The 19,129-nt window shown below is 35.8% G+C and overlaps 1 protein-coding gene and 1 pseudogene across 1 annotated transcript; one reads left to right on the top strand and one right to left on the bottom strand.

The window, feature by feature from the left end:
* The first annotated feature begins 1,113 nt into the window (after positions 1–1,113).
* LOC120198545 (65-kDa microtubule-associated protein 1-like) lies at positions 1,114–5,819 on the top strand. The gene is made up of 10 exons (XM_039199857.1): positions 1,114–1,239; positions 2,166–2,260; positions 2,358–2,561; positions 2,701–2,952; positions 3,030–3,245; positions 3,481–3,636; positions 3,713–4,024; positions 4,490–4,577; positions 5,076–5,224; positions 5,329–5,819. Exons 2-10 carry the CDS (start codon positions 2,189–2,191, stop codon positions 5,629–5,631), a joined length of 1,752 nt encoding a protein of 583 aa, XP_039055788.1. The 5' UTR covers positions 1,114–1,239; positions 2,166–2,188; the 3' UTR covers positions 5,632–5,819.
* Positions 5,820–9,536: 3,717 nt separating this feature from the next.
* Positions 9,537–11,877, bottom strand: LOC120198546 (annotated as a pseudogene).
* Positions 11,878–19,129: the final 7,252 nt, after the last annotated feature.

Raw genomic sequence — 19,129 nt, 5'->3', positions numbered from 1 at the left:
AAAAACTACATTTATCAACATCATATGTAGCTCATATATTATTATAAATATCATATTAGGAAGTATTTCATGCCATAGTTTTTGAAATTTTAAATCATGGAAGATATCTTTAAGTTTGAATGGACGTAAAACAAAGACAAAAGCCATGTGAAGGATTTGGCTGGTGAAATGTACAAACCAAAAAATAAACTAAAGAAACCAAGGAATTGGCAATGTGGTATTTCTCTATTATGATCAAAGGTCTCCCAGACAAAACACGATTAAAGAATACTACACATGTTAACGTGTTGAAATTTCCAAAACATTAGTCAGACTTCACCTGCCTTTCTGTAAGTTATTGGATTTTCTAATTCCAACTCATAGACCACCACCTAATTAATTAATCAACCAGTCTTTTGCTCCTCTTGTCCTTTTTTTCTATTCTATATTATCCCATGCAGTGCTGGGATGAGTTGATCTCTATATAGATTCATTTAAAAAAAAATTAACGATAAAGAAAATTAATTTTCGATAACACAAAGACAACTTTCGGATCAAACAACTTGTTTTTTTTTCATAAACGTTTGTGAAACAACTAACAATAATCTAAGTCTACCCGCCAAAACAATGTAATAATAATGTACAAAAAGAGAAGCGAGTAAAAGGGCTTTTTGCAAAGGGTTTTTAATTATGACAGCAATATGTAGTAGAAGCTGACAAATCATAAATATCAACTCACCTTCTTGCATGCTAATGATGCTTTATAATGTATACGTGTGAGGTGGAGAGTAGAGAAGCCACTGTTTGATTCGTGATGCCAACCTATGTAACAACGACCCCTACCCATTGCTCTCTCCATCTCTGTCTTTCATGTTCGAATAGAAGTGATATGCTTCTCGGATTAACCAATAACTTAATCTAAGTGATATGTTTCCCAAATAAAATCGAGTTAATTAGAAATTCGACTCATAGGAAGAATCCAAAAGTCTCTAGAATCACAAGGGACAATCAAGTAAATTCACAGCCATGAAGTGTCATCATCGTAAATAACCCAAAAAACACGGGCACTTGTGCATCAAAAGAATTTGTCGATATAATAAAGGGCCCCACACTCTGCAATCTCCACTCCTCTTCTCTGTACCTAAGCTTCTCTCACTCTCACTCTCGCTCTCACAAACACAAACTCTGCTCTCTACATATATCAAAGCTTTAGATCTGAAGAATCAAAACCCATAAGCCTTTGCTGGAAAGAAGATCTGGGTATGCCTTATTTCTTGTTCTTTGTTTTCTTTGCTGCATTTTCAGTTTTATTATTTATTTTTTGTTGTATTTGGGATTATGGGAGATCTAGGGAGCTTTTGGAGTTGTTCTTGCACTTGTTTTTCTGAATGTGTGTGGTTAATTAAGGATTTCGAGCTTGTTTTTTGGTTGTTAAGTGAATCGTGAGAAGTAAGCGAATTTGTGAAGTTTTATTTTATTTTATTGTTAAGCAGATTGTTCGGTTTTAGTGAATCAAAGTAGGGTTTCTTTGGATGTGGATCGAGGAATGTGAGGATGAAGAAGTTCAATATATGTTTTTCAATGCCAAATTGCTGGTGATTTTGCAATAACTTTTTGAGTATATATTTCTCTACCTTTGCAAAATTGCAGTGTTTGAGAAGCCAAATTTCTTCTAGTACGCTTGATCAGTTGCACTTTGGTTCCATAGTCACTGCTTAGGTCTGTTCTTTTGACTTCTTTTTTGGTATGACCTGACTTAAATAATACTTCCTGTTTGTCAGCTTTCTGCAGTTCCTAAAAAACAAAATAATATTTGATGCATAATATATTTTGTTCGCTAAATTCCATTGTTGCACTAGACATTGTTCACTCCATTGAGTTTCTTTCATATCATATCGATATGCCAATGCCTTAGCAATTGATGTCTTTGTAAATTTCAAATTTATGCATTTTATTGACATGATATTCTTTAGGTACAACTACAATTCTTGACGCTTCTTATAACTTGATGATTTCCCATGTCTGTGGCATTTTTTGTTAGATGTTCATATCATTTAGTCTAGTAAAGTGCTGTTTCTAGCTGGTCTGCATATCGCTCACTACTCCTGGTTTGTTATCTTCATGTGTAGCTCCAGATTCAAAGGGAAATTGTGTTAAATGTCTATTAAGTGGTTCCTTTGTTGCAGGTTAGTTTGACGTGATAGAGTAAATGGCAATAACGGATGCAGAAAACCCTCTTCTTGGAGAAACCACTTGTGGCTCTTTACTGCAGAAATTGCAGGTAATGTGATATTTAAATTGGTTCTCTCCCATAAAATCTTTTTCTGGTACATGTCCATAGAAATATAACCAGTTAAATGTTCCACAATTGATTGTAGGAAATTTGGGATGAAGTTGGTGAATGTGATGAAGAGAGAGACAAGATGCTTCTTCAGATAGAGCAAGAATGCTTGGATGTATACAAGAGGAAGGTTGAACAGGCTGCAAAATCAAGGGCACAACTTCTTCAGGCCTTATCAGATGCCAATCTTGAGCTTTCTACTCTTGTATCAGCTCTTGGAGACAAAAGTTTGGTTGGCGTTGTGAGTGCCCACCTATTTCATTTTATATTCAAAGTTACTATAGATAATAGGAAGCTGCCACTCTATGTATGCAAATTATAAGTTTACTGTAAAATACTGGGACCTGGATTCCTCATTGTTCCTTCGGGTTTGATTACAGCCTGAGAAGGCATCAGGCACAATCAAGGAACAACTTGCTGCTATAGCACCGACACTGGAACAGCTGTGGAAACAGAAAGAGGAGAGAGTTAAGGAGTTTTCTGATGTACAGTCTCAGATTCAGAAGATATGTGGGGAAATTGCTGGGAATGCCAGTGAGCAGACAGGTGCTCTGGCAGTGGATGAGTCTGACTTGTCCCTGAGTAAGTTGGATGAATATCAAGTAAAGCTGCAAGAGCTTCAAAAGGAGAAGGTAAGTACTTTGCCTTGGATATCCTTGTTTATAGTCTTTTCATGCATCAATCCTCTAACTTCTCATATATGTTGTAGAGTGATCGGCTGCATAAAGTCCTTGAATTTGTCAGCACTGTGCATGATCTTTGTGCTGTCCTCGGAATGGACTTCTTTAGTACTGTAACTGAGGTTCATCCGAGCTTAGATGACACTACTGGTGTGCAGTCAAAGAGCATCAGCAATGACACACTATCGAGGTTGGCCAAGACAGTTTCAGCTCTAAATGAAGATAAGAAACAAAGGCTTCATAAGGTATCTTTGTCGTATGCAGAAATTCTTTTCTCTCTTTTTTCTTTTTCCTATTCGAAAATGTGCAACCCATTTTGCTTCTTCTGCTTTGTTACTTTCACTGTTGCATACTGATAAATGACATTTCGGAATCACTGGCATAGTGGACATAGATATATGAGTTAATATATTCTTCTTCATACTTTTGTTCCAATAAATGAAATTACGATTAACATCCCCCCCTCTTCCCTTTTGACAGCTTCAAGAGTTGGCAGCTCAGCTAATTGATCTCTGGAATTTGATGGACACTCCTGAAGAAGAAAGAAGATTGTTCGATCATGTTACCTGCAACATCTCTGCTTCAGTTGATGAAGTGACTGTGCCTGGTTCTCTTGCTCTGGATTTGATTGAGCAGGTAAATTGAGTTTCTTAGTTGGTGTTTAAGTATGAATGAGAACAGTTGCTTATATTCATTTTCCATTTTCCGGAAGGCGGAGATAGAAGTTGAACGGCTGGATCAGCTAAAAGCAAGCAAGATGAAGGAGATTGCCTTCAAAAAGCAAGTGGAGCTTGAGGAGATATTTGCTCGTGCACATATAGAGATAAATCCTGGGGCTGCTAGGGAGAAAATTATGGCTCTGATTGATTCCGGAAATGTTGAGCCTACTGAGTTACTAGCTGACATGGATAATCAGATAGCAAAAGCAAAAGAAGAAGCCCATAGTAGAAAAGAAATATTAGATAGGGTTGAAAAATGGATGTCAGCCTGTGAAGAAGAAAGCTGGCTTGAAGACTATAATCGGGTATTAGATCTCTCCTCAACCTTTCTTTTTCTTTGGCTTCTTACACTCACTGCTCTCTCCCTTGTGGATGGGTGTATCGATTTGTGACGGAAATTAGGAAAAAAAATTGATAATCTGGCCATAATATTTATCCTAACATGATACAATTAAGATTCATGGCCGAGTGATTTGGCTTGATCTCTTTCTTGATAAATAGTAAATATTGCTGTGAACATTAATGCTGATTCTTGAATCCCTCATCAGATTCCGATGATCCTTGATTAATGTTTTGGACTTCTAAAATATGAATTGCTGCAAGCTCATAGCATCTGTAATTTTCACGCTGCTGTATCTATATAGGGAAAAGAATAAACATAGTACCAAGACGCAGATATGGTTGTGTTGTCCATGTGAATGCTCATATCTTGTTTTACCTCTAGTGACACTGAATGTTCCGCTCCCACTGATATTTTCTTGCTGGGACAGGATGAGAATAGGTACAATTCTAGCAGAGGTGCACACTTAAATCTCAAGCGTGCGGAGAAAGCTCGTATTCTTGTCAACAAAATTCCAGGTAGGACCTTATAGAATCATATTTACAGGATGGTGATTCATATGCCATTGGTGGACATTGTGTGCCTGCGTATGTTTTTTGTTCAATAGATGGTAATAATGTCGGTATAAGTAAATACAAAATCTTTGTGAAAATCATATGCAATTCAATTTCTGGTCTTAAACTTCCTTCTAATCTATTTTTGATTAGGTTCAATAGAAAGTAGGCCCTAAATCTTGTTCTCTACTTCTTACCAATCTGTAATTTGGTAGTCAAATAAAAAACATTAAATCTTAAAGATGAAGGTTCAATTTGTGAATAAAATTAATGTGAATTTAGATGGTCAAAATATGGAAATTGCATGGGATTCCTCCCTGAACCCTATAATTCCTTTTCACCAATTGTTAACGTATGTGTGATAGGGGAGAATTGTTATAATGTTACCCCTTTAGATCTGCATATATCGATTGTGGCCAGAGTTCATTTTTTTTTTCAATTGGTTTTATTGACCTTTTGTAGGTATGGTTGACACTTTGGTTGCCAAAACTCGAGCTTGGGAAGAAATTCCTGGCATAACATTTACGTATGACGGTGTTCCCCTCCTTGCCATGCTAGATGAATATGCCATGCTCAGGCAAGAAAGAGAAGAAGAAAAGAGGAGGTTTAAGGTGAGGTTTCGATTTGTTATCAGTTATAACTATAACTTCAAGATAGGAAGAAAGTGATCTCAGAAGAGTCTTCAGCTAAATATAGTCAACTTATGGACTTACAGGATCAGAAGAAGTTCAGTGAGCAGCAAAACCCTGAGCAAGAAGCCATCTTCAGTTCAAGACCAAGTCCTGCTCGAGCATCTGGTACGAAGGTGGTGGGTCCTCGAGCAAATGTTGGAAGCAATGGAACTCCTCCTAGCAGACGGTTGTCTGTAAATGCTAGCCAAAATGAAAGCAGGTTTGGTTCTAAAGATGGGAGGAGGGACAGCACGAAACTGGCATCTCCTTCCAATTATGTTACGATATCAAAAGAGGATGCAGCGTCCCACGTTTCTGGAACTGATCCAGTTCCAGCATCACCCTAATAATAAAATGATAGATTTTACACTAGTGTCTTGTTATTAGTGTTATTCCCAGATGTCATTTAGTGAATTGGTCCGAGTGGAAGAGATGTCGTAGTAGGGATATAGTCAGTGACTGGAGAGTATACTGTTATTCGATGTGTAATATTTGTGATATTTAGCATTTGGAAGCTGGTTTTTGATCCATTTTGTGTTCTTTGCATTAGTTAGTTTTATAATTACATTATTAGCAAACTAACAATTTTTCGAACATGTCAAATTATTAGAGTATGGAGATTGTGAACACTGTTACTTGCCATTAGAGATGCACATAGCCGGATTTAAATCCGATCCGGATCGGATAAAAACCGATCCGGTTTTTTTACCAAGCTAAAAAATCGGTTTATAAAAAAATCGGTTCGGATCATAACCGGCTTGGAGGGTCGGATGATGTAACCATTGTAATCGGTTTTAGCTTGAAAAAATCCGGTTTTTTTTAAAAAATCGGTTTTTAATCCGGTAAAAAATCCGGTTATCCAATTTTTTAAACACCAAACCGGATTTTTAAACCCCAGATCGGATTTTTTTCCGGATAAAAAATCGGTTTTTTATCCGGTTTATTTCAAATCGGTTTTTAATCTGGTAAAAAATTCGGTCGTCCAATTTTTTTTTCAAACCGGTTATACTATCCGGTTTTAAAATATCCGATCCGGTTTAAAAAAAACTGATTTTTTCTAAATTTAATTTCGGATATTTTTTTACGTAGATATTCGAATTTTTTATGCAGAGAATCATAAAATTCCGCGTGGTTTTCCATTAAAGATTCGGCAGGGTTTTGCTTTTCTCCAGTGAGTCAGCAATAAGGTAATTCCAAAAAACTTTGGATATAACTTAAAAACATAGGAAAACCCCAATAATTCTGGATAAGTTAAGAAATTGATTGACTGGATGAATCAAGCAACATTAACCAATGACCTAATATCGATGATAACAACTCTGTATCCTGATGAATCTTTTCCCTTGGAGAATCCATCTTGGAATCCTATATATGTAACCTTATTGTACTATGAAGAGCACCATTACTGTCTAAACGAAGTTCTTTTGAAAACATGGGTTGTAGATTCTCTAGTTCAAGACCCCAAAGATTGTCTGATCAACAGGAAACGAAACACGACAACAATCGTAACGGGAGTTCTTGTTCGGTCCTGTCTTTGCTGATGTTGGTTTGCATGTGGAAAAACGAAGCGAGAGAGAGGGAGTTGTTGCAGGAAAAAGAGAAGCAGCGGGTAAACAATGCAAAAGAGCAGACCCTGGAGGATTGGCTCATTGCTTCACCAGAGTTGCAAAAGATAAACGGGACCTCATCAGGAGGTGAATACCATGTTTTCAAACATTATTCATCCAACAGAGTTTTCCCATCTTTTGTCAGAGAAACTACTAATAGCAGCAGCAGCTCATCGAAAGAAAGGGGGAGTTTCTCTAAGGAGAGGCTTTTGAAATTTGAAGAAGAAGAAGATGGAAGGAATGAAGACATTATTGAGGTTTGTTTGAGCACGAGCCAAAGTGGGAAGTTGAAGAAAAGGGTGAGCTTTAGGCTACCGGAAGAAGCTGATATTTTCATATATCACTCATCTCCACCACCAGAAGAAGAATCTGAATAGGAGGGAGCTTAAATCAATGTGTGATATGTATTTATTTTAAGAATTAATCATAAACCTCAAAATTAAGCTAGATTTGTTTTTTTAACGGTTTGGGTATGCTTAGTTTGGTAACTTTGTCGTGGTCCGGAGAGAATGGGATCCAGTGATCGCTAAAACTTCATTCAAGTATCAATGGAAAAAATGTAAGATATTTGTATGTTAGTGTCTCATCTTATATTTTGAATAAGCCGTGTGGACTGGGAACACCAACTAGAAGAATAAAAAGGGGAAACAAGTAGTATGCGTGCAGGACCTAATAAAGCACTTTCTGAAAGAAAAAAGCTTTGTAATAAGATTTCATCCGAAATAACTACCATTGAACCCCCACCCCCAAAATGTAAGATTACCAAGAGGTGGGGATGTGAAGTCAATTTAACCAAATTCAATAGCATATTTCACAAGTTTTTTGGTAAAAAAAAAAAAGCCAAACAATTTTCCACCCTCAATCTATGTTTTCACATAGGCAAAGTTGAAGATATCTTAAAAATAATTTAGGGTAAAATATGGTTCATGTTATTTAATTATGTGTTTGATAATAAGCATACTATTTTTTAAAAAGTTATAAATATATTACTCAATTAAAATATTCTTACAATCAAATCACTAAATGTTAAAATAGTAGAAGGAATAGTGACGTGATATTGTATTATAATAATTTTAGTCCTTAAAACATATACAATATATTAATATGGTCCTAATTTAAAATAATTCAACAAATTAACCTTTCGTATTTAAAAAGTACATTATTTTAGTGTTTGTTCTTCTAGAAATATTAAATTACTTTCATTTTACGTATAATAATAATTTAAAATCAACTTGTTTTTGGATAGAATGCAACTATTTAACTATTGTTTTAATCTAAAGAACTCATTTGATTTGATAATAATAAAAGAAAGACAAATTGATTGAAATTTTAAAAATTACATAGTGATACGTTTGTAATAATTTTTATATATGAAAATTTATAAAATTTTAGATTAAATGTTATTAACCAAGCCATATTAGACATCCACTTCGATTTTAATGATATTGTGATGTGTTTGTAATAATATTTTTATGCAGTGGCATGCTTATTTTTTATAGAAAAAAATACTCATTTATTATCAAACACATAATTAAATAACCTAAAATATATTTTAATATATATGATTTGTTTTTCTAACAACATTCATTTGGTTCATGATATTATTCTTCATAAATGATTAACAAGTTAAAAGTTCAAAATTTAATGGAATATATATTATATTTTCAATTATATTACAGAAACATAATAAATTTTAGTTTTTTTTATGTAGTTTGGGTTAAAAGAAACATGAAATATTCTCTAGACTTAAGGATCCTCCTCATTAAAATGGCTTTTAATCTCAACTTGCCACAATTTTGCACCCTTCAACATATAAGAACAGATCCAAAATTATATTTTTTTTTGTCCTTCCGATTCTCAAGGCTCCGCATTGATTAATCTAGATCGATACGGGTGTACACCTGGCTATGGTCGGTGAGTATTCCAGTGGAGGTTTTCTATGTAAACAATGACTTGAACTCAAGACTTGCTTAAGCGATATCAAGCTACTTACCATTTGAATCAACATCCGTTTTTAAAATTAACATTTCTGTCCATTCTCGACGGAGGTGTGGGGGTGTTATGAGATTGAGTAATATTTCTCGGGCAATTATGACTTAGATCAGGAGCTGCTTTGGGCTGTTACTTTCCTTAAGGGTAGGTCGCTGATATCTTGCATTTTGAAGGTAGCTTGTATTTGTGTGCTCTGAGCGTAATTATAGAATTTTTAAAGGAGAGACTCGCTCTGCGGATGACATCTTGGCGTTGATTAAGGAGGTTGTCGGCATTCAATTCAGTAGGAAATGCATTGATAGGGCAGGCTATTAAATACTCGGTTGTGCACTGCCTGGAACATTTTATTGTAATCTATTGCGGTTTTGTTTGTTTTTTCTCTTGATGTGTTGCAGGAATTTTTGAGTACTTTCCCTCTGTTGTGATTGTAAGGGGTGGGGTGTTTTTGTGTTGGGTGTAGCAGGTGCTTCACCCCTCTGCTGTGTTTGTAAAGAGTGGGGTGTTTTGAGTTGTTTTTGTTTGGGTGTAGCAGTTTCCTGCTTACTTTTGGGTAATGGAATTCAACATTTATATATATATATATATAAAACATGAAATATTAACATTTCACTAATTAACATTTTTTCTTTTCTCCTCGTTTTTAGACTTTTCCCTTTTTTACATTAAGCAAGAGAAAGTGATGCCACTATGTGAAAGAACTGCAACTGCTCTAGTAGCTCCTTAGCATGACTTGTGGCTCGGCTGGCAACCCGTAAAAACAGCTCACTGAGCTTGTCCCGATGTGAGCATCGACAAGTACTCCGGAAACACTCCGGCAACTGTTGGCTAGTGCTCGACCTACCACCGATGCATCATCGGGCCGGCTAACAACCAGAGGGCTGCCTCCTTTGAATATCTCAAGCTTGTTTATGGTGAATGAACCATCAGCTTCAACCACTTCCTTGAAGTAGGCTCGGAGCATATACCGGGATGTTGAAATTGTCACGCTTTTCTACACTTATAAGACCCTGCTTTAACACGTACATAGTTGCAAATACAAAATTTTTAAATCTAAATCTTAAATTATCGATATATAAATAAAAATATAAAATATGATTTGGAAATATATGAAATTATTATTATATTATTATGATAATCTATGTGGCATCTTGAATAGAACAGTTGATTTAAGGAAATATATGGTGAATGAACCATTGCCTGCAGTTGTCATATAGCTGCCGACATGGCAAAGTGAGGGCTAGTCTCTTAACCAAGACCATCCAACGGCTGACATTGGAGTAAGTTAATCATGAATTGATCAGTGACAATCCATCATAAACCCCAAGACACCTAATCATCCCCTCTTTTGCATGGTGTTTCCTTCGCTTTTTGGTCTGCCAAATTGCAGAAACAGACAAGAGGAAGAATTATCACTACTTTTTTGTTCTATAACTCAGTCAATGTCAAACCACAACTTAATCTAATTATACATGTTTAAGAAATAATTACAATTCTAACATCATTCTTAACCCTGAATTATGAAATGGGTGTGATATAAATAATCTGATGGTGTGGGTTATGACATATGTAGAATTGGAGAGCACTGTTGGTACATAAGCCGCATGTAAACATGAAGAGCTTTAAGTAAACATGGGGGTGATTAGTGATTTATCATTAATTAAAGAGGGTAAGGGGTGATGTATGTACCTCTTGGACAAGATCATCCCCTTGGACAAGATCATCCCAAGCATACTGAAAGTGGGTCCCAAAGAGGAGGGCGGCCCCACTTTGGTCGGTGGGGTCCACTGAAGTTCGGCCCAAGCAGACAGGGAACATGGACCCATCACTCTTCATCTCTATGGATCCTGCCCTCAGGAAGACAGGAACTCCGCCAGGTCTGTCTGGAACTGCCTCTTGTATGCGGTAGTTGTGCTCTCGCTTGCGCCGTGGATGAACACACTCCATTTGTTGTATGCCGGCGATCTTTTGTCCATAACAGCTTCAGGCATCTGGGTGAAAGGGGACCCCATGTTAGATACTCCAACAACAAATGTTTGCACATAAAAGGTCACGAAACCTTGAATATATATATATATGTTTGTACGTACACAGTGTAATATTAATTTTGAAATAATATGTTTTACATTTATTTAATACATTTGGAAGAAATTAGGGTTCCAATTCTTTTCGTGTTTCTAATATATATTTATATATAGTTAGCATTATCATTTGTGCACTCACTTTTGACCTACTAAATGCCGGTAAAAATGGGATGGTTAAAGCACATAAACTTTTGTATTTTTATTGACCATAAAATGTAATGACACAAACATTATGTTTTTTCTCCTGTTATTTTCACCTTAGAAATCATCCTCGGGAACAAAGTTTCAAGTTTCACTAACCTGTGATAGCCAGTGCAACGAAAACGCCGAATGGAAGACATCGATGGATCTAGCCGAAAAAGGCGTCGGTAAAACGATCCAGTGACATCGGCAGCGAAATAAGATCGGTGTCCGTTTGATGCTAGCACTATTCCTTGCTACTAGCTCCGTTATTTGCCAACGGGAGTAGCTGTTGGAAAAGGGTGTTGAAATCATTGCTAGGAAGATCGGAGAAAAACGCGGAGAATTCCGGCGGCTCGTACCCCGAGATTCGTACCTCTTCACCATGTTCTTGATGATCACGTTGACGATGTAGATGGTGTTTCTGCCGCAGGAACACCCCAAATCGACGACCACGAAGGGCACCTCCGGGGAGCTTATACGGAGCTTGTTCAAGAAGGTGAAGCATTGAACGAGCATGTAAAGCCTGCATGGATAAGTCGAAACATAAATAAATAAATTTCATACGTTGCTGTAATCATATAAAAAATTGGGAAAATGTAAAAAAATAAAAAATAAAATCCTGAGCTTAGGAATTATTGGCATAGCTGCCTTCGCCTTTGCCATCTTTCATGCTAAGAAGCTTCTCGAGGTTCATGTTTAGAACGGCAACATTGTCTCCCATGGGTGCCATTTTCGTTTGCCCTGTAGCTTTCTTTGTTTATTTTGGTGGAAAGATTCGAGTAAAGCTGAGTATATATAGAGGAAAACCACCCTGTTAACCGGAAGGAAAAACCGGATTAACAATATAGTGGTACCTTGTAACACGGACACGATAATAAAATTTTGTATACGAATTTATCCACATTGGTGACTCGCATACAGGCAATAACAAAGATATAAATAGGCCGGCAGGCCCAAGATTGACGCCGGATTTCTTGTTTCCGGTCTCCGGTGCCGGCAAATTCAACTCATTGATGGTTTAAAACAAGATGTAGGACTAAGCAATGGATTTAACCCTAATTTACTACGAAGTATTATGAACGTGTTTATCGTCTTATTAACAAAAAATATATTGTGATAGAACTTTAAATTTGAACTAAAAAAATATTATTTATATAACATAACTTTTTATTAAATTTATATCATAAATTGATCATATATTAATTCAGTCATAAATTTATAAAAATAATATTTTATAAATCAATCCCATATTAATATTATGCATCAAAACCGAGATTAGACTAAATTTAGACTGAGTTATTTAGATTAAAGAATCATTAATGTATTGCTAAATCTATTGCCAAATTATGGTGAATTTTTTAGTGATTTATTTGAGCAGAAATGAATCATTAATTTTATACCAAACCCCTTTTTAGCTACTAATTAGACTACTAGTCTTTGTTGGATTAGTGCTTAATCCCCACTGATTTGAATCAAGAAATCAAGTTATACTTAATTAGACAAAAAATATTTAGGTACCAAACTGGATCGAAAGAAGCTTAGGTACATAATTGAACTTCGAAGCTAAATTGAAGTATTAAATATATATTAGCCCTTAACCATGCAGTAACTGTTACTTTTATGCCATTCCTAATTTGCTTATAATCTTAATTTTTTTTATTAATCCATGATGATTATAAAGTAGTATATGTTGTAAAGATTCTTGACCATTTAACATCTATCATAATGATAAACAGTTCACCTTGTAGTGACGTTTTCTTGAATTCTCAAAACTTCCGACAATTTCAGAAAAATAGTAATGAATAAAAAAAATCTTTATTATCTTATATGCTAAAATGAACAAAATCATTTTCTTTTTCTATGTTACTAATCAAAGTAGGAGAGACCCACGAACTAAAAAAAATGAACTAGTTTATAAAAACACTACTTGTTGATGGTTGAATCAGTTTATTTTCTTTTCTCATAAGGAAAAGAGCAAGAAAACAAGCGGTGCTTCCAAGATAGATAGTTGTTGCCACGGATAGACTTCCAGATTATAATTGCTCTAGTAAATTAAGATTAATAATTGACAATACATTAATTCTACTGAAATTCAATTTATATACTTATACTAAAGACGTGATGTAGAAAAGGCTGTAGATAGGCACACATGACTGATAATAAGGTTGTTATTAAAATGTCCCAATCTAAACCCATTTAATCATGGTGTATACATGCATGCAAAGAGTATGTGCTTGAATAGTTGTTATTACATTTACTTTGCATTGCTAAAAACTTTGTTTTATTTTTTTGGCAAGCGTGTGCCAATTGTGTCCATCTCGAATACATGCAAATCCAAAATTAGACTATAATTACACAAATAAACGCATAATTAGTAAAAATTACAAATGCTTGAGAACCGATGTAAAATCAAATGGTAAGAGCAGTTCTGGACAGACGTAGTATGAGTGATCGTGTAAGACCGTAGTTTCTAATCACGCCATCAATTTAAAAGAATCTTTTAAATTATCTCATTTCTCAAATTTTCTCATAAATGTATCAAATATATGACTTTATTTACGCACAAAACGATACATTATTTTTTAGAAAGATTTAAATGAAAATGTAAATAAACTAAAAAAGAAAAAAGGTAAGGGAACCTTGGTATGATTTGCTTGATAGGGGACCCTTTTGATATCTCCATTGTAGTTTCATGGCAGTTTTCTTCTTTAAAGTCTAAACGATGGGCGTGATGGACGGGAAGTTCACGTGAAACAAGGTCGGGCCAATTTTACCTATATCGGCTTATGTCTTTCCTTATATTACAAAGCTCTATAATAATTAATCAAATACAATTCCTATGCAATAAAAAAGTTGATTAAGAACATGCTGTTCCAAATTATTTTTAGTGTTCTCATTTAACGCCTACCCTACCTTTGAAATTTTGCTTGCCTTTCCAAAATGTTCTCTATTTTTGCAAGAATAAAAAAACAATTGTGATTTGAATTTCATTTCATCTAATTTGAAAATTTTATGATGTGATTTGTTTAATGAAAATTTATTTTGGGAGTGTAGACACTCGTTTTTGTCCGGGTATAAAAAACATTTTATTATATTATTTTTTTAGGCCCTATGTTCAACCCATTAACCATCTAATCCACTAAAAACCCCACTTAATCCCCAACACCATACTCCACAATTCTCGGCTAGCCAATGAACACACCGCCAAATCACAACCCTGGAACCACCTATAAATACCATATCCTTCATTGAAGTGGGGGGGGGGGAATCCCGAATGGCTTCGGAAGATGCTAAAAAACTTGTTGATAAAGAAAGAGCACATGCTCGAGCTGTAGTTGAGAGCGAAAGAGCAGCAGTTCAGAGGGTGGAAGAGGCCCTTCAGGAGCGAGAACAAATGTATCGAGATTCAGGCAAACAAGTTATGGATATAGAGGATGTGCTTCGTGCATTTAGGATTCAACTTGCAGAGAAGTCAAAGCATTCATTACTTCTTCAAAAAAAGCAAGGCCACCCACTCCTTTTAATTCCCCATTTACAAATGGAAAGGTCTCCCTGCTGTGATGAAGCTCACCCCAACAAAGGTGCATGGACCAAGGAAGAAGACAACCGTCTCATCGCTTACATCCGATCCCACGGTGAAGGTTGTTGGCGTTCCAATCCCAAAAGCCGTCGGCCTCCTTCGCTGCGGCAAAAGTTGCAGGCTCCGCTGGATCAACTACTTAAGACCCGACTTCAAACGCGACAATTTTACCGAAGGAGATGAGCTAGTTATCAAGCTCCATAGCCTTCTCGGAAACAAGTAGTCTTTAATAGCTGGGAGATTACCCGAAAGAATAGAGGAAGAGGAAGAGCACAGCTGCGTGTAAAGAAAGAAGAAAAATGGCCATTAAAACACGCGCAAATGAAATGCAGAGATGGGGTTTTATGGATTTTTCTGGGTAAATTACACCCAAAGCCACTTATGTTTATAGATTTTAAGTTTTAGTCTATAAACTTTACCCTGAATTCAATCTAACCCCTAATTTATTTTTATGATTTGATCTAATTTTTTTATTCTATTTTCACTAATATTTTTGTCTTTTCGCAGGTTTTTTTTATTTTGTTTATTTTATTATTTTTAAAATATTATTTTTTGACTTTTTAGGGAAATTTTTTTTAAATGATCAAAGGTAATTAATTTAAATCGAACGTTTTAAATATTTAAAGACAACCGAAAAATTGATTGGTACTGAAAGGGCGGTTCAAGGGTGCTAACCCTTCCTTGACTGTAACCGACTCCCGAACCCGACATGTTTCTGGTACAATGCATATTAGGTAAGATGGTGCCCGGCCCACCTAAATATTTTTAAAATGGTCGGTGGCGACTCCCAATCCATTTTCCTAAGTCGAAGCCCAATTTCGGGTCCAACCGAAAGACGGTCGTGACAGCTTGGCGACTCCACTGGGGATAGGTAAGTGAGTCAGGCCAATATTAATTTTCGGTTGTCTTTTTTATGCGAAAATAGTAAATTTAAATTTATTTATTCGATTCAGATTATTTATCTTTGATTATTTTTCAAATAAATAGTTGTACTAACGGTTTTTAATGATTTCAGATTTTTAAAATTTTCATCTCATGCTCTATACCCGAGCTCCAAACCCTTTTAAGTGGGGGTGAAAGCGACGCCTTCGTGGGAATTTATTCTCCGTATGGGCCTAACAAGTAACCTTCGGGATTCATATACCTTATGTCTTCGTGTGAATTATTCTCCGTATGGGCATAAGGGAATGTATCATCTCGAGTTTAACTTAGTCCACATAAGCTTATAATGGGCTTAGGACTAAGGGTCTGGCAAGCCCAATGGGGCACCAACAAGAAGAATTCGGGTACCATTTTAGAACCTAAACCGTGAGAGTACATGGAATTAGAGCCCACCCCAAAACCTCATTTCAAACCCTAGGCTATTTGGATTTTATTTCCTCCTTTACTTTCTGTTCAAAGCATGTGAACTAGACAAATATGCGGTTAGGATTTGTTTGAAATTAACATGCGGGATAGAGATCATGTCCGAGTAGGAATTAAAACATGTGGGGTAGATATCATGTGGGGTAGGATTTTTCATTTTTATTGTTTTGATTTACCTCACTAATTTTTATTTTTTGTTCTCTTTCATTTTATTTTCATCACTTGCATCATTTAAAAGAGGTGTTGATCCACCAAAAGCGTGTTTGTTAAACATGAATAATTGCATTAATGGACAAAGGAGTTGTAATAAAAGAGATGAAAATGAAGAGGACAGTCTACAAGGCGACTATGTGTCACATTCAATCCAGAAGACGTGGTGCCCACAATTGAAGAGTATATCACTATGTTGCATATTATAAAGGACTCAGAATAAATCGGGTATGCATCAAGCACAATGAAAGTCTATCTTTAAAGATCTGATTGGCAGAGGTTGTAGGGGCAAGATGAAGATTACTGATCTTGGGAGTCCCTTCAAAGACAATAATGGTAAAACGATAACTGAAATTGGAGACCATTACTGACGAATTCAAGAAATAGACAAATGAACTTCACATAATCCCTATCAATTGAGGGCTCCAATGATGTATTCGTTGGGAATAGATTCAACAAAAGATAAATGCCAGAGATGCAGTCATTCGAGACTTCTTGGGCTAGTACAAAAAGCAACTCAGGATTTGCACGGTTCATCCAAAGAAGCCAGAGCGGTTTGACATGTTATTCAACCGGTGAAAGACGAATATAGAAGACTAGTCAACATGTCAGAAGCTGTCAGGATATTTTTCTCTTAAAAGATAAAACACTTCTGTCCCCAATAAGGATTATTTCTAATAACGTACACATTTTTTGGATCAATGTCTCGGACATTGCATGCATCATGCATTCCTGCATATTTCACATTACTTTTCTCTTTTTTATTACATTCACATGTCTCATAAAAAATGAGAACATTTCGATCCTATGACATATAAGGAGCTTTACCAACATTTGTTTGACACCCATGTAGTGTCACTATACCCGGTGGAACCCATGAAGTCCCCCATATCCCAAGTGGTATGACGAGAATGCTCATTGTGAATATCACGGTGGTGTCTCAAGGCACACAATTGAGAATTTTTACGCATTCAAGAGAGTCGTGCAGAAGATGCGTAACCAGAACTGGATCCACTTCAACAACTTGGGGGCATCCAACTGAGGGAGATCATTTCATCATTTAAGGCATTCTGTTTGATTTTTTTTTCATTTTTTTCAAGTTTTTGTAAGGACTTTTTAATAAATTTATGTTACTTTAAAGATGATGATCAATGAATCACATTTGCAAACTTGCAATTCTTTGAATATCATTTGAATTGAGAAACTCTGTAAATGGTTCAAAGTTACAGATCTTTGACGAAGTAACATGATTTAAAACAAGGACTTTGACCTTACCAAGAATATACCCTCAAACATCGTACCCTGCTCTTGCAATCAACCAGTGTAACCTTTTCCTTTCATAAGGTACGGACAACATGGGGCATCATTTGCATATGACAATTACTATACTTTTTGTTTAAGACATTCAATGATGATCATTATCTTTACAGATGGAATAGTCGAGTAAGTGAATCTAGTTTAGGTCAGTTGCTTGAAAATTAAACTCTAAAGATAAAATTATTGACTTTCAACAACACCTAAACTATAACAGGTTCTTCTTGACAATCTTAAGAAATTAAATCCGTAAAACTGAGCTATTCTGCTAAGGCAATTGGTTATAGAGGAAACTTGAAAGCCATGGGCTTATGAGTAGATTACGTTCAGACCATGACATTGCTCGAACACTTGGCAATTCGGTGTTTGCTCCACTGTTATTGTCCGGTCAAAGACTGTGTGATGAGATGAACCCTTCAGTTAACTTGATAAAATTGATTATAATGTTAAGTTATCCCTCTAAAGCAATTGGTTAAACGCCCCGGCTTTATGGATTCAGCTAGCCAGATAACAACAAATTAAATCAAATTTATCTAAGCAAAAAGTTTCGGTAAAATGGACTAAGGGAGTTAAGGAACACTTGTTATAGTCAATTTCACACGAGCACTCAATAATTTCATTTTTAGACGATATTTCTACACTACCTTTGTTAGAGGAGCTTACAAAACTTGAACAAATGGAAGATTTCAGAGGACTGAAATAAACGGTCTAGTAATTGATCATGCTAGTTGCGTCATTTTGTCTGCACCCAATTAAAATGCCATACCAAAGAAAAAGCATGTTGCGATATTTCAAAAAATGACATTTTGGGTTACCAAAACCTTAGAAATGAAGTCAACTCATCCATTTGAACATTTGTCAAAGAGCTATAACTCTGAAAGCATTAAAAAGAGCTATTGATTCATTTGATATACTTTGAGCTCATATTTACAATTTGATTCAATTGCGAACAATATTTTACATAATTTTTTATCATTTTCCCTCCTAAATCAAGAAAAATGAGAAAAACATTTTCAAATAGGATAGTCTCAAATATGAAAGGTCGGTAAAGCCAAAGCTCGAGAAGCAAATGGGGCACGATCGATTGCATGGATCGGATTGGCAGACAAAACATGGGACTCCAATCCAAGATAACTCATTCATGTTGTATGCATCTTAGATATACTTAGGAGCATCACATTTATCATTTTTAGCACACATAATTTTTTACAGCTTTTAGAGTCAATTTTAACTTCGCAGCGAAAGAGATTGGACTCGAAACAACACAATTTGTTCGAGAGTAGATTTCAACTTCACGACGAAGGATATCTAGCTTAAAGCTAAACCTCACAATAAAGGGGTCATCCACAGTTTCAACTTCACGGTGAAAGGAATCGTGTCCACCCGGAACATACAATACTTGGATTTCAACTTCACGGTGAAGAATTTTCAAGTCAAGGCTTAACTTCACGACGAAGGGGCCATCCGCAATTTCAACTCCACGACGGAGGATATCGTGCCATTTGGGGATTAA

This window comes from Hibiscus syriacus, unplaced genomic scaffold, assembly GCF_006381635.1.
Source record: "Hibiscus syriacus cultivar Baekdansim isolate YM2019G1 unplaced genomic scaffold, ASM638163v2 tig00117056_pilon, whole genome shotgun sequence".
Taxonomy (NCBI): Eukaryota; Viridiplantae; Streptophyta; class Magnoliopsida; order Malvales; family Malvaceae; genus Hibiscus; species Hibiscus syriacus.
The sequence above is the reverse complement of the archived record's forward strand: the minus strand, read 5'-3'. Positions and strand labels throughout refer to the sequence as shown.